The sequence below is a fragment of the Orbilia oligospora genome (assembly GCF_000225545.1).
Source record: "Orbilia oligospora ATCC 24927 unplaced genomic scaffold scaffold00007, whole genome shotgun sequence".
NCBI lineage: Eukaryota > Fungi > Ascomycota > Orbiliomycetes > Orbiliales > Orbiliaceae > Orbilia > Orbilia oligospora.
In genome coordinates this window covers 239,583-262,453 of record NW_011645564.1, presented here as the reverse complement: position 1 = coordinate 262,453, position 22,871 = coordinate 239,583, and the positions used below count along the sequence as shown (strand labels likewise).

The 22,871-nt window shown below is 44.8% G+C and overlaps 6 protein-coding genes across 6 annotated transcripts; 3 read left to right on the top strand and 3 right to left on the bottom strand.

Annotated features, from left to right (window-relative positions):
• Nucleotides 1-4,000: 4,000 nt before the first annotated feature.
• On the bottom strand, nt 4,001-5,865 carry AOL_s00007g83 (uncharacterized protein; the record flags this gene model as incomplete). The annotated part of the gene is made up of 3 exons (XM_011119984.1): nt 4,001-4,939; nt 5,099-5,362; nt 5,482-5,865. The coding sequence occupies 3 exons, from the start codon at nt 5,863-5,865 to the stop codon at nt 4,001-4,003; spliced, it is 1,587 nt and encodes a 528-aa protein (XP_011118286.1).
• Nucleotides 5,866-7,769: 1,904 nt separating this feature from the next.
• Nucleotides 7,770-8,073, bottom strand: AOL_s00007g82 (uncharacterized protein; the record flags this gene model as incomplete). Its single annotated transcript, XM_011119983.1, has 2 exons — nt 7,770-7,989; nt 8,063-8,073. 2 exons carry the CDS (start codon nt 8,071-8,073, stop codon nt 7,770-7,772), a joined length of 231 nt encoding a protein of 76 aa, XP_011118285.1.
• A 551-nt stretch (nt 8,074-8,624) lies between these two features.
• Nucleotides 8,625-9,625, top strand: AOL_s00007g81 (uncharacterized protein; the record flags this gene model as incomplete). Its single annotated transcript, XM_011119982.1, has 2 exons — nt 8,625-8,720; nt 8,747-9,625. 2 exons carry the CDS (start codon nt 8,625-8,627, stop codon nt 9,623-9,625), a joined length of 975 nt encoding a protein of 324 aa, XP_011118284.1.
• A 1,861-nt stretch (nt 9,626-11,486) lies between these two features.
• Nucleotides 11,487-13,900, bottom strand: AOL_s00007g80 (uncharacterized protein; the record flags this gene model as incomplete). Its single annotated transcript, XM_011119981.1, has 4 exons — nt 11,487-12,293; nt 12,376-12,554; nt 12,618-13,522; nt 13,575-13,900. 4 exons carry the CDS (start codon nt 13,898-13,900, stop codon nt 11,487-11,489), a joined length of 2,217 nt encoding a protein of 738 aa, XP_011118283.1.
• Nucleotides 13,901-14,557: 657 nt separating this feature from the next.
• AOL_s00007g79 (uncharacterized protein) lies at nt 14,558-14,831 on the top strand (the record flags this gene model as incomplete). Its single annotated transcript, XM_011119980.1, has 2 exons — nt 14,558-14,563; nt 14,631-14,831. 2 exons carry the CDS (start codon nt 14,558-14,560, stop codon nt 14,829-14,831), a joined length of 207 nt encoding a protein of 68 aa, XP_011118282.1.
• A 3,165-nt stretch (nt 14,832-17,996) lies between these two features.
• Nucleotides 17,997-19,135, top strand: AOL_s00007g78 (uncharacterized protein; the record flags this gene model as incomplete). Its single annotated transcript, XM_011119979.1, has 2 exons — nt 17,997-18,453; nt 18,882-19,135. The coding sequence occupies 2 exons, from the start codon at nt 17,997-17,999 to the stop codon at nt 19,133-19,135; spliced, it is 711 nt and encodes a 236-aa protein (XP_011118281.1).
• Nucleotides 19,136-22,871: the final 3,736 nt, after the last annotated feature.

Genomic DNA, 22,871 nt, shown 5'->3' with positions numbered 1-22,871 from the left:
TTTTCACAAAAGAGTTTTCGCGATTATGGTACCATCATAACTGCATTTCCTATGCGCCATGGGCGCACCTGCCTCCCAAAATTTTCATCATGATCATCTGAACATGTTTCGCGAACGACGCCTTTGGGCCCACACTTGAGGCTCTGCGGCTCGGTCGAACACCCAGTTTTCGGTTTGCGGGCACCATTTTTCAGCTGTGCAGTTTTGCCACCACTTCCCTTCCAAATCTTCGGCAACCACCATCGAACCTGGAACCGGCGTTCTGCAAGCTCTGCGCACATATATCACATACCATACTTAACTCACAGTCGATATAACCCCACGAGAGGGAGGCCGATAACAAGACAAAAATCTCTTGATTCTGAGACACATGTTTCTCCTTGAGAAAAGAAAACAAAAGAAGGGAAGACATGCATTTCCGGGGCTGATTGGGGGAATCAAGCCGACTATAGATTGTTCTCGACGAGATCAAACGAGAAGCTACATTAGAGAGACGAGAAGGGGGAGAAAGAAAAAAAAAGGAAATAAGGGATGAAAAGAGAAAACGCCTAGCTTTGAGCGGAGATGTGATTGCAACCATACGCACAAATTCTGGGCGGCTGTTTCGCCCCTCCTCTCCCTGCGTCGTTGAAACGAAAAAAAAGTTGAAAAACTGACAAATGATGCCTGAAGTTGAGGTTCTGACAAACAGATTTTTGGCGACTAGCCAGCTCGACGCTCTGCTGCTTAACGTCGGGCGCCAGTGGTTATTTCCGAGCACACCATCTTGCTCGCTATTTTTTGCTGGGGAATTACGACTGGTAGCTCTAGATTCTCTTATACGTTCTGTTGCATTGACGGATAAGTGGGGGGGAAAAGGAGAGCTCTAGCTTCACATAGCTCTATCTCGAACTGCAATCGATCAGAATTGACTCAATCGACGTACATACATACATACATACGTTTCCTGCTTCTATAGTACCATAGGAGATAAGTAAGTATGCAATGACAATTCCGCGATCTATAGAAGCATAGTTCTAAGCTTCGCTATTCGATGCTATGGGCTGAAATTACGAAAAAAAAGCTCGCACAAGCCACCAGCGCACCCTGGTCCCTGCCGATTGACTCCAAAGGGATATTACTTATTTGCTTTCGTCAATAGTCACCCAAACCTTGTACACGCAGCCTAAATTTCGTACATTTTTGCGGACCATCTATGTACCCCGAAGTGCGATGCAGGAAGGACAGACACCACATCTGTGCATATTGCTCGCTTTCGAAATTCAGGGCCAATATCGCTGGTACGTTTTGTATCCGGCGCTGACGAGCTATCCTCAATCATATTTGCGCTTTTGCTATAGATTACACCAGTCCATTAGGTAGCTTCTTTTCTTTTGCTTTGCTTCCGCTTCTGCTTCTCTGCATTAGCCTAGCATTTGCAGCTAAGGGCATCCTCATTGGTGTTTTCCTTCACGACGAGTGCTCGAGTGTCACAATGAGGCGCTTTCGAAATTTCATTTTCGAACCAAATGATGACGAGGAAGCATAAAAAAGAATAATAGTAATTCCGGTACAACGGATGACGTGGGTGCCTTTTGTTTTTTTGAGGTCCTGACAAACTAAGCTCGAGTATTAATTTTTGTGATCTGGAAAGGAAGCAGAGCAGACGAAGCCTTTCTAGGCGAAGCAACCGAGATGTGCGTCCGGCCCCACATCTTTCCTCTTTTTCTCTCTCCCCGCTACATCATCGTCAAAAAGAGACAACGCGGGTACCTTCGAAAACGCGAGAAACACAAGAATAGTTGTCTCTTCCTCCGCGAGAAATTTTCGAAGACCCCGGTAGACATAGAATTTTGATCAAAAGAAGTAAATAAAAAGGAGAAAAGGGTCAAGTTAAACTCTTGGGGAAAACATAAGTTGTTTCATAACCATGCTTGGTGAGGTGTTCTGTTCGAATTATCGATCGATGATGACAATGATTCTTAATTACGTTTGACCTGCTGGCCTGGGTATACGAGACCACAATGCTCCGAGTCCTTCAACCTAGTTTATTCAATCAACCATCGTAATATTATTACGAAGGATCAAAAAAGCAGCGCGAGAAATCCAAAAAATGCCTAGGATTAGATAATTCGGCGTTTTTTTGTCCGATTGATTTGGTTAGCTATAGCAGCTATCAATTTTGCGACGACATTGCTCGGACACTGCGCACTTAATTATTAGAATGCCATGTGATGATTGGAAAGGTTGATATCAGATCACATCGGTCGAGAAGCTGAAAGACCAAACATTGTCCCATTTGCGGCTCATTATCATCATTGACTCAAGAGCTCTCTCTCATCTGATCATGGTTGAGCTCGAAGGTGACAACATGCACCGATGCACCTTCCATGATATCGATTGCAAGCCATGCTATAATATTATGAATACTCCACTAATAAGACCCGCTGCCTATCTATAACCTGCATCGAAAATGAGCTTTGTGTGGAATCAAAGGTTGGGAATCGAAGACTGGAAGTGCAAAAAAGCGGTGGGGCATGGTCATGGGGGGCTGTGCTGACCTTGAACCATGCTACATGCTTCAGACCAGGGGGAAATCCTGCGATTCGTCTTGTGCGGCGGGTTGCCATTATCGGTAAAACTTGCCCGGTTATGTAAGGATGCGGCTTAACCAACTTGCTGGGAACATTCGGAAAGTATCTTATGATGGTGGCTAGATCCTTTGAAGGTTTGATCGTGGATCGAAGAGATTCGCTAGGATACAACGGTGCGCATAGGCTTCCGGTTGCTCTCAGCTGCACAGTGACCAAAAAAAAAAAAAAAAAAAAAAAAATCCTAGTTTGGGGTTCTCTTCGATTTTTAGGCTACGAAGATAATATCATCAGGAAAGCTAGCTAGGCAGACGAAAATCTTGATCTTCGGGCCCTCTTCGAAGCTTCATATCAAGTTGTAGACTGCCTTGGACTTGCTAGGTCCCGTTGCACTGGTCGACGTCTCAACCCGTCCCCTGCTCATGCGTCATATATATACATGTATACTTCTATATAGTTTGGACCCACAATTGTATTCAGGTCACCACGATGATAAGGAATAAAAGCGACCAGGAACTCATTCGCATACATTCAAATTGCGGCTCTTTGACAACAAACGTAGTCAGATCGATTCGTCAACCCGACGAATTCCTTTATCAGTCTTTATATTCCTATTCCATATATTTATCTAAGTTTCAATTATATATGCATATACCTTGATTTTATTCTTATGCAGGCTAAAGCCAAGGTATCTGTGCTTCGAAATTAGGTTTGTTGAATATATTCTAAGAACTCGATTAAGAAGGATCCAGATCCAGACACCCAATAACTCTTTCGTAGGCTCATGGCTCTGCGACGCCGAAAGCCGTCATTTTCGCCAATTGAATCCCTTCGCATGTATATAAAAATGCTAGTCTAATCGAATATTCTGACCTTTGAACATACACGAGCCATAGTTTACTAAGTCTATCATACTATTTGATGTATATCAAATGGAACTTCGGGCTATTGGGTAAACCCCTATACAAAGGGTATCATTATAGCTTGAGCTAAACCTTGGAGCCGGCGATACGAAGTCTGTGTGACATATGTATGCTACTTGAACATATCCGTGGTCTAGCTATTGTATAGTTACCTAAGTATGTAATACGTCGGCCACAATCATGTCTAGAGTACTGGTTCTCAGGAACGCACTGCGTTATGGCTAGTAGAATACACTTAATACCTTATATATGCTTACTCAGGATATAGAATGGGGCAGAGGTTCATAATCAATTTATAGGACTGGGGAGGTGCAGTTGTATATGCATTGTATACTTTGTATGCTATGCTATCGTAAAAAAAATAAACCGAATGCTATTCAATTGCAAATGCAGTGGCGTATATTCTGCGAGATCTTCGCTACATTTCTCGAGCTGCAAAAAAATAACAAGGGCTGTTCTTCGGGGGGGAGGGCCTGCGCGGCTTCCGGATGTATGTATGTCCCGCACTTACTCCACTGTCTTCTCAATATACAACAACAAAACACCATTTGTCTCTCTGCCCTTCATATCAAACAACCTCAAGTGTCCATATCCAGTCTTCAACCTATCCAATCGAACACAAGCCCAAGCACTCTTATCATCCTTTCCAAACTCATCATCATAAACCTTAAACCTAGCAAAGGACAATTCGGGCACAACCCCCTTAGCATCATACTCCAACACATTCTTCTTCTCCCATCTAACATTAACCCCCTTCCCGTGTTTTGTCTTATGCTTTTGCTTAAGCGTTTGTGACAAGTGGAGTACTACTTTGACATAAGGCTGGAACCCCTTGGCGTCCGTGTCGCCTTTGGGAAGAGGGAGAGATTGACCGGCTATCACCACGATCTTGAGACGGACGTCCTTTTTCAGGTCGGAGATCAAACGCGGAGTCGCGAGGTTCGAAAGGTGGGAGTCGGGTTTCAAGACGTATCCACCAGTACCAGCGAACATTGCTTCGTTGAATGTAATACCCTTGTCTACTTTTTGCCAGTTCAAAGCGACGAGCTGTGCGCCTCTACGCCAAAACTCCTGGGGGTTGAGATTTGAGGATGAGATTCGTAGACCGTGTGGGTAGATCCTGGCGAGGTAATATCTGTTATGAGTGAACAGCGCATCTGTTTGTTCTTCGTGTAGTTTATTAAACTTCTTTTCGGAAAAGCTGAAAATGTGGTTTGGACGAGTGGCAGAAGGGTGGTCGAAGGTATTCGGGAATGTCATGGCTGAGGAATAGACACCTAGGGAGGATAGAGCTCTGCAGATTTTGACTTTGGGGGCCTTCTTTTTAACATCTGGATCTCCTTCTGACTCGTCTTCGTCTTCGATGGAGAGATTGGTGGTTTGTGAGGTGAGTTCTTGGACCGGAGCAGGTGCTCCGGGTTGGGCATCTGGTGGGAGGTATTTGACCTGTTTGAAGATTGTCTTTGAGTATTGTATAAAACCCCAAAGCGTTGGTGATAGAGTATAAATTTAAGCATATCAAACCCCTTTCAAACGGAACTTCGAACCACGGATTGATAAAACAAAAGGGAGTTTATAAAAAAAGGAAGGAAGGAAGTAACTCACCTTGACAAGGATGCGGTTCTTTAGTAATCCAGGTGGTGGGAGTTTTTTGTCAACCACACTCCAATCCGAAAGTTCGGTTTCTAGGAGCTTATCACCCCAGCAATGTTTCATTATTGCTACCATCTTCTCTTGTTGCTCGATGCTGGTGTGGCATTCTAGACTTATCATCAATGGAAGGTCGGAATGGGTAAATGCGTGTTTGCCAATGGCTTCGCAGACAGATTTGAAGGTGATAGCTTCTGTGAGAGTCCAGCCGTGGTCGACCTGTGCAATATCGTTTTTTAGTATCTATGCGTATACGTATACATAGCATGCAGGAGATAGGCACCAATTGGCAGGTTTATACGTGTCTAAACTTAAAAGAAGTGTGGAATATAACGAACCTTAGGCTCTCCATCATCTCCATCCCAGCAATCGATTTCTACGCATCTGCACCCTCTTTCCAATACATTGATATACCCCTGCACTGTTGCCTTGCCGTACAGTTGATGATCCACTAAATAGGTATTATGACTGGAACTAATAAAGTAATTGTTCAACGGGAAGCTAAGATCCGAATCCCTTGCTGGAGGTGGCAGAATGACATTGTTCGCTGGGGACAGGAACGACGTAACCCATTCTTGGTAGGGAGTATGAGGGGCAACGACTTTATGGATTTCAATCAGAGATTGAGTGAATGCTTCCGAAGCGACTTCGATAGGTTTGAGGGATTGAGAAGTTGAGGCGAGGCCGCCGCCGACTTTGCTGGAGGAGGCGGGTGAAGCCATGGTATTCGTCTCTGATACTACTTCCTTCTTGAAGGCTAGTACACGCGCGTACACGTAAGTATACGTACAACCTGGGATAATATGATATCAGTATGTTTGAGCTAATAAAGCCCGTGGAAAAGACAGAATCAAAACGTGAAGCCACACGGCAATGTCGCGAACAGAGCTATCCCACACCGTATACGGCAGTATCTGGTATATGCACCGTGTACAACGTTACGTTATGTGGTCTGGTGGGGTCGAAGGGGGGGAATTAAAGCCAAGGTGGGGAAATCGGATCCAGGGAAATGTGTTGATTTTACCTGGCGAGAAGAGCAGCTTGACTGGGTAAACCTGGCCGTTTACTTTACTTTATGGGATTCTATCCAGCCTCAAGACAAGATGGCGATATTGAAGAAGGGGGGTTTATGAAGAAAAGATGAGAAGTTGACGTAAGGTTAAGCTCCTATACAAGCCGTACTATGTACTTACTATGTAGAAAGTACTTACTTAGTCCAGTGATTTGGCTATTTATATCACTGTCGGTTCGTTCGCCGACGGCCATGAACTTGTAACCAATTAGTTGGGACAGGGGTTAAGTCCGAACGCTGACGAAAGCTTTTCCCATCAGCCACCTGATTTTGGGCAAAACATGCGGGTTTTCCGACACTACATCGAACCTATTCTCAAAACTATGGCATGATGTTACCGTATTTTCTACGGCTGAAACCCCGCTTGCCAATGCGGGCGCCAATGCTTGGTGAGATGTCCTGTCGGTAGAACGTGCCGAACTTCAAATTGGGCAAGTTTCCCTGCAAAAAAATACCACGCAACGCAGTTTTACCTATTAATTAATCTTAATTCCTGAGCAACATGCATTAATATTAAAATATTCTGAAAGGTTGTTAACATGTTATATCGGCATACCAGACGACTATTTATTGGTATACTACTATAGATGGTATTAATACATTAATCAAAAGCTAGTTCTAGATCTAGATCAAAACTTTCTAGTACTTCAGGGGGCTGTTCCATGGGTGTACCCCATTCTGCGTCGAGTCCTAGCTTGAATAATTGCGGCAACCTTTCTCAAGTTCCCCTCATATACTGCCATATAATCATATATCATGATCAACTCTTCTTTAAACGCCTCAATCTTGACACTTTTCTTCGCAACATATGAAAACACAAATTCGAGGGCTTGTGATAGTGCTTTCCAATACCCTTCCATTGCTTCATCGATAGCCACCGCTAGATCCATGTTACCTTCCTCCAAGTCCAGTTTACGTAATTACTACTACTAAGGTTTATTACTCCGTTGAAATCCGGGGTAGCAGGGCCGTTCATCAGCCAATGAAATACCCAAATCGCCATAATAGCTATCGTTTTAGTTTTGCCTTTAGGTCTTCGACTGCGGATAATGCAAAATAAAGGGTTTCGAGAGCGTTGGCCATGACTTCGATTACGCCAGCATCCGGTCCCGGATGTGAGTCAGCTGAAATTTCAAGGATGACTTGGTCGTTAGGGTTTATGTCGGAATTTCTATCCTAGCGTCTTCTAGGAAATCCAAAAACCCGGCACCAATCCCTGCTGGAATTTGGATCTGATCTTGGATCTGGTCTCGATTTTGGTAGTGATATTGATCTTGAACGTGAGTCAATTCAAGAAATGGTGGATTCTGGCTCTCGGGTATATCCGACAGAGCAGCATTGAGACTAATACCCTCGGTCAGTTGTTGGTCTGTTATATCCAACGAGAAATTATCAAGACCTGGATCTTTGAATACACCGTGTTTAGCCCCTCAGCCCAGATATTTGGTTAATAAGGATTCTAAGCCTCGGCTTAGCATCCTTTATCATCCCCAAAAAGCCCAGGATTGGTTTTCAATCATTTTCTGTGAATACACTAGCCGTGCCAAAAAAAGTCTAGGTAGGAATTATATCGTTCGCATCGAAACCGAGCTCGAGATCGCGATTGATTGGATGGGATTCGATATCAGCTTGGAAGTCTACGGGAGCACCCCAGAGGGTTTCGAGACGGTCCCTGTTAGCAATCATGTAGGTCTGAAGGTCATTTTTGTTGACAGAGCGTTTGCTAAAAAGCGGCCGCAGGCGTAGGACAGAGGAGGCAGCGGGGAGTATTAGACTAATGGTGAATAGATATGAGAATTTGATCGTGGACCCATTGTAATGACAATATGTATATGTATTATACTTACGGAAGACCCATATGGCGCATTTCCTCGTGGCATCGTACCTTAAATACAAGATACTATATTTTAGAAATAAAAAATATAAAAAATAAAAAAATAAAAAGATTCGCTCAAACCCCCCATATAAGCGGATACCATGGACATGATATCACGGACATCATGGACATCGGTATAATATCCCGCGCGTGGATCAAACAAAACCGCCACCAAAAAATGCAACAAAATATATCCAAAATATGTGTTGCCATGCGGACAACTGACATCCCATACAAACAATGCATAAATTGATTCCCTCGACGGTGCAAATTGCTGTATTTAAAGCAGCTGAGCAACGGAGATATCTCATTCCAGTCACAATTCAGTACAACGACCTTGTCCCCGCAAAGCTTCTGTCATTTTGCATCTCTTCTCTTAGTTTTTGAGTTTCAAAGCCCTCAATTAAAGGATATTCACTACTACAAAGTAGTCTTTCGCGTTCAAAATGGTGAGTCTACTTGGTCCCTTTGGTCTGAAAGCGTCAGATGCATGTATAGTAGCATATATGCAGCTTATCGTCAGTAGCACAAATATGACGATAGCTTCCCTCCTCAGACCCTCCGCTATCATTTTCGCTATCCCCGTCATCTCGACATCATCGTCCACCTGCCGTCACGCTTTCTTCATGGTACTAAATGAATATGATGTATTTAGTCTACCCCGAGCGACAGTCTCCGGCTTCGCCAGAAGCTCTCCATCACCGAATCTCTCTCCGGAGCCCACTCTATCCGTTCCAACCGTTCCAACCGCTCTAACCATTCTCAGCCTCCTTTGTCCAAACGTCCTTCTCTCGCGAACTCCATGGCAGGCTCTATGACTGGTAGTCAGCGAAACCGTCTTCGTGAGCACCGTGCCGAAGCAGTATTTCATCAGACGACTCCTTCTAGCACCATTAGACTCATCATGTCTCGCGCTTCTGAAGCTCCTAACGCTCCTGCTGCTCCCCATCTATTCAATCAATTGATGGAATATTTTGGGACCGACGAGGATCAAATTAAGTCCGTCATTGATAATCAGCAACAGAGCCTCGCTACTGATTCTGTTGGTGGTGATACTGCCGGTGATGCTGCTGCTGCTGGAATGGTCCAGCAAGAAAACACCACTCCGGGCACTCCGACCACTCGTTCGGGTACTGCTAGTCCCTTCTACCCGCCACATCTCCGTACTACCAGCGGAGCTTCAACTCCAGGCTCGGAGCCAATCGGTGATCTTTCGACTCGTCAGCTGTCAAATGCTGAGATCATGTTGTACATCAACACCATGCTTGGCACGTTTCCTGGTCGAAAGCGACCAGGGAACCCCACAGAGCTCGAACGGATGTTCATTGGAAAATATTTCGGTGAGCAAGAAGAAGAAGGCAGCGAGTATGGCTACGTCAGCGACTGCGAGCCATGCGATATTGACAGTCTTTCTGGAGATGATGAATCCAATAAGAAAGAAGGTGTTGGTGAGTTGAAGGAGGGAGTTGACAACCTCAAGATCTCTGGGCCGATGAGAGAGATGAAGGAGGACAATGATTATGATGCCGTTTGAGTTATTAGTCGGTTGATCTTTCCTTTCATGGGGATCTTTCTTCTGACTTATGAACATCGAATCGGTCTTTTCTTGGTACTTCACCCCCTTACCCCTTCTCCCTTTGGCTCTAATCAGAATTATAATAATGATCTTTAGATACATTTCTCTTTGAGGTTTTTCTCTTTCTTCTCTTTGATACTCCCATTTTATTTGGGTATTCATTTGACAAGATCTTAAGAGGCTTGTCGTTTTTCTTTTCTAGTACACTTTCACCCACCAGCACACTCCATCACGCTGGTTCCTTTTCATAATACACAGACACACGCTTTACTTCTGTTCAATAGGGATTACGGTATCATATCACTTCCCGTACACCCTTTTTTTCTCTTTTCATTATCACCTTCCATGGTTTCTTTTAGTATTAAGGATTAATCGAACCCATCTTTTAAGTTGCCTCCAACGCGTCTTATTCCTCCCACCTTTTCCCCAACTGTGATATCTACGACCTCCTAGTTTATTTTTCGAGCGTGATTTCGACTGCTATGGTCTGTAGATGTAAGATCTTTTTCGACCATATTCCGTGTATATTTTGTGTTTTATTATGTTCCAGGCGTTGGGCATCTACGAGCATTCCAGCCTCGTAACCAAAGGGAGCATTCAACCTAATAGGTGCTTTTTTATTTTTTACAGGGAAGGCTGTTTAATGTGAAAGCTGAGACTTTGTATAGGGTAAGCGTGTTAAGTATTTCATTATGGCTATATTATCTAAGGTAATTCATTAGGTAGGTACCTAGTATTCGTAAGATCGAGAAAGTGATGAACCAGACCTGGTCCTACTAATGTAAGCGTATGAATCTTAGAGAGGGGCATCATATCTATTCCGTCTATTGTTCATTATGTATTGATACCTTCGGATAGTCTTTCGATAACTTGAAAGGTAAGATAGAAGGGAATAGCAATATAAGTTAAACGAAAAGAAGGTATGGGAGTGTGAATGGAAGGTCGTGAACCTATATAGCTATAGAGATAGAAGACTAGATGCGATACTCAATGCGAGTCATATCATGGGCATATGGTAGTCTCGTAACCAAATTTAAACTGCGATAGGTATCTCTGAAAAGAAAAATAAAAGGACAACGCGCTCAGTGCATCAATTTTCCAATTAATTTATGGTAGTTGGAAGTATAGTAACAGATAAACCTTAGAAAGAAGGTTGAGGAAAACTAGAAGGTCGAAATATATGGGTATCTTGGGTATCGGTAGAAGCAAAACAGGTAGTCTAAGCATTATGGACATAAATCAGAAAGACCAACACGCAGCCTGAAGGATAATGGGGAGGGGAAGGCACAAAAGCAAAACTGAAATAGAGAAGCAGTGCAAAACTCAAAATGAATACTGCAGGCGCATATGGCATAGATATTAAAGATTTTATGGGGGTTTATTGGGGATATTCAGAAATAATCTGGTCTAGCTATTGTATACCTCCTATATCTCCTTGCTTCAGTAAAAGAAGTAGACGGTATTGCCGGAGGGACATCTATGCATGGGTTGAGCAGATATCCTGAGGTTGTGTTGGATATACCCCGATATTAGCTAGATGATGTCCGGAATGTTCGCGAGGTGTATTCAATCTAAGGGGAAGGGAGAAAGGGCGCATCCGTGAAGGTTAGTAACAGTAAAGGGAGGATGTGTAGAAGGGGATGCAGCAGATAGTAATAAAACAGCAGTAGTGGAAAACGGGTCTTCGCCTTGTTGCCTCGTCAGCTAAATCGCAAAGTAGAGAGTTGATCAAATGGAAACCGTATCTCCAGCCCAATAGAAGGAGGGGGCGATCATAAGTTAAACGTATTTGCTAGAATCAATTCATCAGGGAGCCAAGCTAAAATGTGGGCTTACGGAACAATCCCCAATTAGAAAAAAATCCAGCCGTAGTGTTACTAGAAGGATCGCCTGGCTTATCCTCGGGACGAGTGCGACGGCGCCTTTGGTAATGTGGGTGATTTTCGTCATCATATTCAACAATGCGCTCGCGATAGTGTTGATGGTGAGGCTCATGGTGGTTGGTTGTGTGAGTATGAGCTCCTCGATTGTGGTGGTTGGCCCTGTTATGGGTTTGGCGCTGGTGAGCGTGAGCTCTCGAGCGTTGGTGCTTTCTAACAAAGGCAGAATAGCCGGAAGAGTCTGACCCAGACTCAATTTCTTGATACATTTCTTTGGTATGGTTTCGCAAGTTTGTAGCATCGTGGAAACTATCGGCTTTGGTAGGCGAAAGAGCCAACCGGTGGGCGAGACGACGAGTAAGGGCCTCAAGAGCCTCTTCCGGGTTCTCCGTAGCGGACTTGACGAGAGTGGGGTGGCTACGGTTTTCATTGTGGTTTTTGTCATTGTGACGACGGGCACGACGAATAACGATAACTTCTTCTTCTTCTTCGTCATCTTCGGGGCCTTTGGAAGAGATGATGCGAATGTTGTCTTTGTTGACAATGTGCTCCCTGTCGAAGAAAATACTATGACTGAGACGATTGCCCAAGTTTGTGCTAGACCTAGGTTGTGTGACCCGGGCTTCCTTTGCAGGTTGATATTCGTCGTCACTTTCATCTCGATAGACGTCTGAAATATTTGCCTCTGTATGGCCATAGACATGGTGCTTCGATTGACGACCATGGGGGGTTGGGTTGGATAAGGCCTAAAGTTACAGCAGAGTTAGGAATGATTTAGTGACTATCAAGTTTCCCCTCCGAGCTAATAGAGCTCTTCAAGATGCTTACCGCGTCCTGAGGCATATTCTCGAAACGGCTGGATTTATTCCTGCCATGGTGTAACAAAGGTTCTTTGAGGGCAGCTCTTGGGTCGAGAGATTGAGGGTGCTCGCTATGAATGACTCCTCGTCCATGGGAAGCGGTGGCACGCAGGCTTGGTTCGTTCTCTTTAGCCTTCTTAATAGTATCTGTATAGTTAAGCCGAGTCAGACGTGTCAACAAAATCCAATTTAGGGAACTAGTCGAATTACCAGCTTCAGCGACGACTTGTCGAACTAATTTGCGCAAAAGATCGGCATTCTTCTTTTCTTCTGCCTCTGAAACTTCACACTTCTCGCAAAGAAATTCTTTGACTCGTTTTGGGGCGGGGCTGTCGAGATCGATACCAATCCCTTGAGAGGCTTCATGAAGTGAGAGTCGGCGATGGACAGTCTCGATGGTAACCAGTTCTTGGCATTTGTCGCATGGTTGCCGAACGTTGATGTTAATAACTCTTTCATCATGTTCAGCGGTGTGATGAGTAGAGATAGTTGCATCAAAATCAGGTTGATCCTGCTTCGCACCCATAGCCTTGAGCCAGACATTCTTTTGATATTCCTTTTTGCGAGCATTTCGGAGAGCTTGATCCCTCTCGATCTCCTCGATTCTGGCTCTCTCATTTTGTTCGGCTCGCAGTTTGATGGGAGCGTATTCACCATTCGGGTCTTCAAAGACCGGATGACGTCCTTGATGGTGGAGCCTGTCACCCTCGATTGTGTCCAAGTCATCATAGTCAAAATGGCCTAGATTCTCAGCCGGCCTGCAAGGGATGATTCTTGGGTCTTTTGGTGGAAGGAAGACGATTCCGGGGCCGTAGGGGTTAGGGATAGGAGTACCCATAGGAACAAGGTACTCCGGCCCACCTTGGAAGCCTGCATGGGGGTAATTATGATGATGAGAACAGTGAAAATTCTTATGACTATTATGTTCATGTCCGTGCTCATGCTTGAAGGGTCTGGTAGAAGCCTTAGGCTTTGCCCATGCTGGAGAGCCATCCGGACCTGCAATTCCCATTGGATAGCCGGTCTCCGAGATTACAATTGGAGGGGGAACGTTATTAGGAAGATGGACAACAGGAGTATGAATTTCTCCAATAGAATCGCCGGATTGGGAGGTACTGTATCAGTTAGTTTCGGACTTAATTGATTTAGGAAATTGTTGTAACCTACAGCTCTTCAACAATGTATCCTGGAAGCCTGTTTTCCAGCCCGCAGGACGGGTCATTGCAGGAATATGGGGCCATCGGGATACCTCTCGCAAAATAGTACCTAGTTGGAATCGAAATCGGAGCTGCTGACGGGATTGCAATTGGAGGCGCTGGCGAAGGAGCCTTGTGATGATGGTGGGAGTACTTCGTTTTCTTGGTAGAAATATTAGATGCAGGATGTGGTGTCCTGTTGGGTGTTCGAGAGGGCATATGGGGAGGAGGAGGAGGAGGAGGAGGGAGAGAAGGGAAGAAATCAGAGCAACCACGACTGGCCCTAGAGCTTTCCATCTTGCTAGCTGAAACTATAGCTCCGTACTAATGATGTCGTGATAGATAGGTCCGTGAAGGTAATAATGGTAATGAGATAGCGATGACAGTGGTGATGGTGGTGGTATTCCGTGGTAGACGGTTGCTGTGATGAGGTCGTAGATGCAAGAGGAGAGGTGCAGCATGCAAAGGGATAGTGGGGACAAAGCTGCGTCCAAATTCACACAATTGCTTCTGTAACATTGATCACCACCACCACCACCACCACCACCACCACCACCACCACCACCATCATCATCATCATCATCCGTCTACCCTAGTTTTAATTTATAAAAAGCTCCAGCAAGACTACAGATACTTTATTCATATCAGTATGCATTATCAAATAATCTGTGTAAATTATAACACTGGGAACGAGACTACTCTTGCAGCTACCTACTTAAGTAGTTACTAAAACCGATTCTAGAAGCAAAGGAATTGGACAAAGCATCCCAATCGGCTCAACTGATCTCATCTAGCAAGCCAAAGCAGATGCGAATCCATGGAAGGACCAATGGCAAGTCTCCTGGGAAGCATAAACCAAGATCTTTATGCAGGACTACTCAAGTATACAATACTAATACCTTGGCTTTGCAAATACTGTGTATACCTTAAGCTTGGCAAAGGAATTGCTAGCCGATGACAGTGAGTTTACCAGTTACACAAGCACTTGATGAGCCGGGTGGAGACTAACAGCATCTGATACTTGCAGATTCTGAGGAAACTAATGCAACGGAAGGGCACTCGGTTTCCACTTCAGCTTGACAAGGGTCTGATGCACACTTCTGAGGCTGGATTCGCCGGTGCTGATCTTCACGGTTTTTGTCGCATGTTGCCCAATTTCAAACCGAATGTTGGTGGGCAAGAATGCGTGGTAACTTTGATCGTTCTGGGGATAGTCGATGCGGCCTAATTCTCGCGATATACTCTGTCTAAGTATCGAGTTGGCCTGAGTCCTGGTATGGTGAATGCCGCCCTATTTGATATGAGCATGGGTGCCCCCAGAAAAAAGGGGCATCTTCAGAGGCAACGTCATGAGAGGAATTGGCGTGAGGGGAATGACGCTAAATCCTACGTCAAGCGAAAGGCTTTTATTTACTGGCTGGATATCATCCTCCTAAACCCGAGGGTCGACGCTAAAAGCTTTGTGGTGGTATGAAAGCTTCAAAAAATGTGATATATCGCAAGCCACAAGCTGCGCAGCCAACGCAAATACGGGTTCTAGACTGCACGTCTCGCAGGAAAAGGCCCGGCACCGTGGTCCTCGTTAGACTTGCAGCACAGGATTTAGGGCATGTTCGCTTAAATTGTTCCGAACAAATCATAGCCTCGAGACCAGGCGCAGAACAAATCAAGCGAGAAGCCAGCATACATACGCATGCAAGATTGTCATAGCAGGAGGCAGATATACTATGTGCTAGTTATGTGGAAAAGGAAAGCAAGGATGCGCACGGAAGCTTGTTTCACTCGATCCAACCTCGCACAGTTTTTTTCAGGCGACAATTTACTCCTTGATGTTCGATACGGTAGGATTGCCCTTTAGGATTTCTAATGCTGAGTGACGGATACAAACCCCGACAATACCTCGCTATAATATGCAGCCAAGAAAAATCTGTGGTGGTTCGAATAATCAAAGCTCAGGGAGCAGTATCATCTTAGCTACCGAGCAACCCGGTTATTGGGTGTTAACTTCTTAAAACGGGAACTTGTTTGATATTATTACAAACAGGATCGGTTCTAACTATTAGAAATAACGGAACGAAGATAAGCTGACCCGCAGCCTAAGACTTTTAGGGCATCAAAGGATATCTGATTGGTGAATTGTCGCCAGAAACTCGTCTATTATTACATCGAGCTTTCATTTCTTCACTCGCAACCGAACTTCGAAGGATAAGTATAACAAGGACTAGCAGGTGCCAAATACACAACTAAAGGAAAGAGATGAAATCAGGAACAACCATTCGTCCGCCGGGAAACTCCGAAACATCGTCTAATCTACTACGAGACCGATCTAAATTCGCATTCTCGGCTTGTTCACATCAACTTCGGTTCCGCATACAGGGCAGGTGGTGCCATTGATTACGACGGTCTCGACCCCATTAGACTTGCAGGTGGGACAAAAGTGACCGGGTATCTAGATCCGGGTACCATGTGAGTTTTAAAGCCTGAGCTTATAGATATGAGGACATCGGCATATACTCACGGTAGCGTTCGTAGGTGCTTGAACGGGCTCGTTCTGGAAAGCAGGAAGCGGTGTAAATGTGTGATACATTCTTAAGGGTTGTATATGATCGATCGACTAGTTTCGAGGAAGCACTAAGCTATATAGCAAAAGTCCCTACGTGGGGTGATAGTCGTGCTACTAATACCAGTTAGCAATACCCTAGGCAATATATGTCGCTCCAGGAAACAAACTTTAATATGCTAAGGAGGCAAACTGAAGTTGATAACTACGAGTGCTTAATATTAAGGGTAGTGTAGGTTTACGGCGATATAAGCCTTCTGAAGGTATGAAGCCTTTCGGTTTTTGAAATCTGATATTGAGCAGCTTGCGGGAGTTCCTTGCCCATTTATAGAGTTCTAAATCACAAAGTCCTTTAGTTTCCGGGTCCACACGAATTAGGCATATAGTCACGGCCGCATATGGAGATAGACGCTAACTAGGTTCTCCCGTACTCCCTGTCCAATCGAAATGCATGGGCTCTGAGCCAAATCCAAGCTCCTTCTCTGATATTTTTCTGAATTGTTCGAGATTCCGAGGGCGGCTGCATGCTGCTTGCTAGAAGCCGTCTTCACTTATTGGTGGATAGTACTGCTCCTACGAATCAACGCACAGTTCGGTATCAAGCTGCTCTAGGCATTTGAGCATGTTCTGCCTTTTGATATTCACAACCATTCTCGTTTCAGTTTTCCTTTGGCGACGAGAAATTAAGATGCAAGGGGCAGTTGCTTTCCTGGAGATGCATATGAAAGTCAAACTGTATTCGGCATTGCATCATGAAGTTGGCAGTCTAGTCTCAGTACAGAGGGGAAAGTATTTTGCAAGTTCGACGCGGCGTGGAGTAGTTATTGGTGACATAGCAACCCTTAAAAGTTTTGCTTTAGCACTGTCGAAAGTCTCCAAGCTAATCAAAGCGGTATCCGTGCATCAGGTGTCGGCGCACGGAATTTGTAGTTTCTGGGGTGGATATTCTTCGCAAACACTGATCGGTTCAACATCCGGCACCCGCTTCGGGTCCGGCGACAAGCAAGCCTTTAGAACCCTTAGAACCAGCCAATACGAGTTTTATATACATATATCAAGATTACTACGATTACACCCCGAAACCTCGGAGCCTTACATATTGTGGGGAATACTGACTGAGGAATGGGAATTGCTAAGAATTCCAGTTGCGAAAGGCGAAACACCATGGTAAGCTGGAAAACCAACGGTGTTGCAATATTTCGGGCCAGGGCCGGACAGACGCTTTGACCTCTCGCTTGCATCTTTGGTTGGCTGGCGTGGCCTGGAGCCCAGATGTGTACGGACACCATCGTCTGAAATATACGGGTCAGCATTTATAACACCAGCCCATGTTCCGGTAGGTTGTACATCGTACGAAAAATTCCAGCACAGGTTCCTTCATGATCAACTACTTAAGTGAGCACTTGGCCATCGACCACGAAGTAATTGTCTGTCCGCTGTCAGTCCCAGGGTCCGACCTTCAAACTTGTTGGGTTTTGTGAAATCTACAATTGGCTAGGGTCAAGCCAAGCGCCTAATTTGGGTAGTACAAAGTCCCGTATTCAGCCATCATCGCCCCCATGGAGGAGAATCTGGGATTTTTTTTTCGCCACGTTCCGGCCCAAGGACCTAAATGGGACAATAGTGGTGGCGGAAAGTTTTGAAACGGAGTTACCTGGATCTAAACAGTCCTTAGGTAAGCGGTCTGGTGAATCGCCACGGCCAGTATTTGTTTATCATCTCCCCCGACACCACCGTCTATTTGCAATCTCGTTTTCGAGCTACTATCCTTGACCGTTGTGATCACTTTTCTCTTGTTTTGCCGTGCTGGACGAAATACAACTTTTCATCGCAATGCCGTACCGTAAACACCGTGTACAACGACCCAGAGTGAAGCGACGAAGGACCTCGGAGGAGCCTACTGAGGACGCGGGCCAGCAGCAGCAGCCCGAGGCGGGTCCCGCCGAGAATACTGCATCACCATCAGCTGAAAGTTCCACGCGGAGACGAGCTTCGAATTCGGCTACAGACCACGACGCTGGTACATTAGACCATCCAGACGCGACAAGTAGTCCAGCCTCAGCGGAAGCTACTGCTGCCAATTGGGTGGGACCATTGATTGGCTACTGTTTCTGTCGAGACTGGAAAGTTACAATTAAGGAACCTATTCCGGGAGTGGTTGTGTGTCATTGCAAGGATTGTCAGGCGATATCATCGAGCTTCTTCTGTACATTCCTTACCGTTAGTATGGGCTGTCCAACCCCACAGTTACTTTTGATGTTTGCTCTATCGCTGCAAGCGGGATGCATTAGTAAGATTGTGAACTGAGATTGGTTGTTTCACAGAGTCCAGAGCCTTGTTGATGGTTGAACCACGAGACCGAGAGGCGCGCAACGTAGAATCATCTACCTATTACTACACCATCAAAATAGGAGACAACACGGGAAGGAGTCAATCTCGAACGTTCTGCAAACGATGTGGGACCGTACTATTCGCTACTCGTAAGCCGGTCCATCATTTATATCTTAAGAGTCTACCTTGTAGTTTGCGCGCTTTGAGTTCTCGTCACTTCATACTTGCATGCGTTACGCCCTGCATTTAGGAATGTAGAAATGACGACAAGCTGCCTAGACTATGATTCCCAAAGACCTGCTGGGGTCGTGCCATTGAATATAAGGAGCTACTACAAAGCTATAACTCGAAGGGATTAGGCTAACTATCTGATTTGAAATTATGCAGCTGAATCCCTCGAGGGCGCCCTACCGGTCAACAGGAATTTGTTTGTTGGTCCGCATAACAATCCGTCTCCCGCGCTACAAGAGCTCCTGACTCCAAGGATCGAGATTTTCACCAAAGATAGATCGCAGTGGCGTCCTGAGCAAGAGGGTGTGCTTCATCAGTACGTTAGCATGCCTGTCGGGTTTGGTGACAGCGGGAACAGTGACGATGCGGAAGCGAATCCTGCCATTCTTGCTGGGGATCTGCACTTATAGCATTTCTCTATAATATATGGTAAAGTACCTTTGGGGTGATGGTTGCATGTGAACGATGCAGCAATATCTTTCCTACGTCGTTCATCGGTGGATGCCTGTACCCGGTACCTGACGTTCCTTATATTTTTGATCTATACATTTCTGTCTACATCCTGGGGGAGTATCTGAACTTTAGGTCCTTGGCGTATCTTAATTGGCTTTCTTGAATCCGGATTTCTTCCGTTTTGGTGTTTTTGGTCTGCCACTACATTTCTTTTCTTTTCTTTTCCTTTCTTTTCTTTTCTTTTTCTTTCCCTTTTTCTCCTTGTTAGAATATTTGGTTTCATTACGGGCCTGCAATGGCCAAGTTCTTTTCTATGTGTGATCTGTTTTGATATGCGACTTGTTGAATATGTGACCCGCATATCAGGTTTCCCTGAATATCCCTTGGTTCACGGGTTGAAATGCATCAACATTCTGGCGGTTTTGTTGAAATCGAGTCCAATCTTTAGCCGCGCATATCCGTGCAGATTAAGGCGCAAAAGCCATCGATCGGTTTCCTTGATATTCCTATCTTCTATCTCCAATTGTACAGATCTAACTATTCAGGGGATTGTCACTGTATTACAAAAGACAATAGAGAATCATACAGAAGTTCAGACTTCATAGGTGGCTATTCAGTTGTGCAGAGCTGATAACCTTATACCTGATCCCAACCATCTCAGCTCATGGGTTTTGGTGATACAAAAACTCTCAAATGTATCACGCCTTTGAATCCATGCTTATTCTACCCTCGAGGGGTCCACGTTATTTTAGAGTTTTCATTTCTTTTGCAGCTCCACAAAAGATTGAGCTCGGAGTTTGGGCATCCCCGTGGCGACAGGCAGCAAGGGCGTACAGCAGTCCCGGGAACTCTCACGGCAAAGTTTTTTTTTCAGTCTTTGTCCAACCACAATCCCAATTTTTTGGGAGCGCTGCCTACACGCCATTTTCCATTTTGCCTCCCGAGCCCGTACCCCTATGCCTGCACGCAGAAGGTTTCCCACATTCCATTGCGGATATAAAACAGAAAAAGGGATGTCTTGGAGTACCTAGAATAACGAAAATATGAGTCAAGTCGTGGCAGCCACAGCCATATCTGAGAATCTGGTTCTCGGGAAAGTTTGACAACCTCGTGACGGTTGGAGTCTTGTGTAAGATGCGCCTTTGAAACTTTTCTTTTTTGGTATATAATAAATAACATACTGCACCTTTGTGGTATATGATTAATATTTTACCCTAAATACGGAAATATTTTAGCTCCAAACTATCGAAGTATCTCAGCCGTGGACCTGGGTTACCTTTTAGAGATAGTTAATGATTTGCTGCCTGTGCAGCCGTGTAGGATCTGGTTAGGTGGCTGATTAATTTTCTGTGTTCGATCGCGATGTTATTTCCTAGCTACATGTACATGGCGATCGCCAAGTCCAACTAATCTACAGGGAGCAGATTCTGGTGCAAGCTGAAAGAGGTCTGGCCATGCGGGTGGTATCTTAGTTAGCTCAACCTGGCTGCAAGTTGCAGAATATTTTTCAGTAGCTATCACCAATCGGCGGGTGGAAATGCAAAAACATGGAAATGTGAATATATTCAAATAAAGGATTTGGTGAATTTGTTGGGTGGTAATCTAGTGGGGAGTTCCGGCAGGCTTCTAATTTTTTGTGCTATCGGGATCGGAATCGAAAGTGTGTTTGGCCAATGAGGGAGCTCCAATGACAGATTCCATAGTATTCAATATACGCCAGAGACATAAATGGCGCTCCCGGCAGTACGCAATTTGGGCACTAGGCCCGTCCGGTTGGGTCTAGATTCGCGACTATATGTTCTGACCTGCTTCATTGGCGCATATGAGCGGGGAAGTTCGGTGGGTCCAATATTATCGAGGTGATCGGTGGCAGAGAGGTCTGCGCACAGAATAAGTGGTCCAATCCGTATAGTTTAGACGACTAGCTTGCATGAAGAGCTGCGGTTGAATGGCTCGCTGAATAGCCTAGCGGGCATTGTTTTGCAACGATACCATGGGCACTCATGGGGTCCCCGATCGCGATTGAGGGCGCAAGTATAATGGTAGTCACCTAATGAGGATTCTCTCCTGAGAGCTCCATTTTCGGTCACGGCGCCAAGGGAGTTGTACGAGACTAGCGGATCTTGCAGACGTATGTGGATCTACTAGGAATTATATCTACCTGAATAGGATCTAAAAGACCCGCCCAGATGTGCTTCCTGCATAGTTTGATATTTTCCAAGGATCCGGGGGTGGAGAATGCGACGTCGAAGGAGTGCTCTGACCCGTTGTGAAAAAACGACCGATACAGTGACCATAAACAAAATAACTAGTAGATGGTACCGATACTAGTTATCACTATAGGCCTTGGATTAGGCATCTGATCAGGTTGACATGTACCCGAGTACTTTATGTTTACTAAAAATATGGAAACTGCCGTACTGATGCAGTAATCTTGATTCTCGATCCAACTCATAGAGTATAGTCTGGATTCGCTAATGCACCTCTAGACCCATATGATACATATCAATTTGTGTATTGCGGTCTCGGCCTAGAACCTCCAATAGTTTGATGATGATCGCAGTGGTCGTACAAAGCCTACTATCAAGGTTGATGCTTCCTGCATGCCGTTATGCATGGATGGTGACCAACAACGCACAACACACGTAATCGAGCATTAAGATTGGAATATTCTAGACCGGCCCGAACGGTTGATATGTATAAGCGGCAGAAGAAGTGAGGAGACAAAAGAGTTTTGAATAATGCAAGGCTGGACATTGTGATATTAATGTACGTTATATACAAACGTACGGATGCCTGGATTCCGAATTAGTGCTCGAGACGCCTCACCCCACGTGAAGTTACCCTTTTCGGCATTGACCGATCGGGTATATGGTTTAGGAAATTGATTTACAAACTTGAAACTGGATTCTATGTCAGCTATCCATAATTGTGATAACATAGTAGTGGCATTTGATAACTCACATTCTTGAGCCCACCCTTATGGAAACTGTTCCATTGGCATAACGGGCAGTTAGAGGGCTCTCGTATCCCTTTTTCATTACGAGATTAGGTGATCAGAAGGTGCATATTAGCCGGGTAAGTTTGTCGCGTGACCTCTTTTTTATTTTGACTACAGCTATCCAGATGAGCAGTTAACCAACCTCCATGTGGCGGACGCGTCTTTGTGTTGTTTTTGTGGTATAATTTTCAAAATAATTCATGGCAGATGCGCATCGAGAGTCGGCTCACGCCTGGTTCCGGATCCGGTTCAGGAAATATAAATATCAAAATACTCAATTTCTCAAGGTTGCAATGGAAGTCTAGTATATAGTATCATACATAGACCCTAGCAGTTTAAAAGTAAACTTATAACCATCTACAAATAATTCTAGAATTATCGACGGCTACAGTCTCAGTTTTGTATTTGATCTATTTGTATTTATATACTTATTTATATTTAGTATTATCTATTTGTACTAAATCTACATGCAGGGCGACAGCATGTCAGTTACTACGCATATCTTGATCTTCTGCCAGAGTAATCGGCGGCATGCTTTGCGATATATGTCAAAATTATATGGCGATATGAAAACCAGCTTAGCTTTATACTAGAATATCTAGATCAATGCCGTAACATCAAAGATTTTGGTTGTTCAGATGTTATATATTATCATGCAGAAACTCCTACAACGACCACAACATAGTCAACGT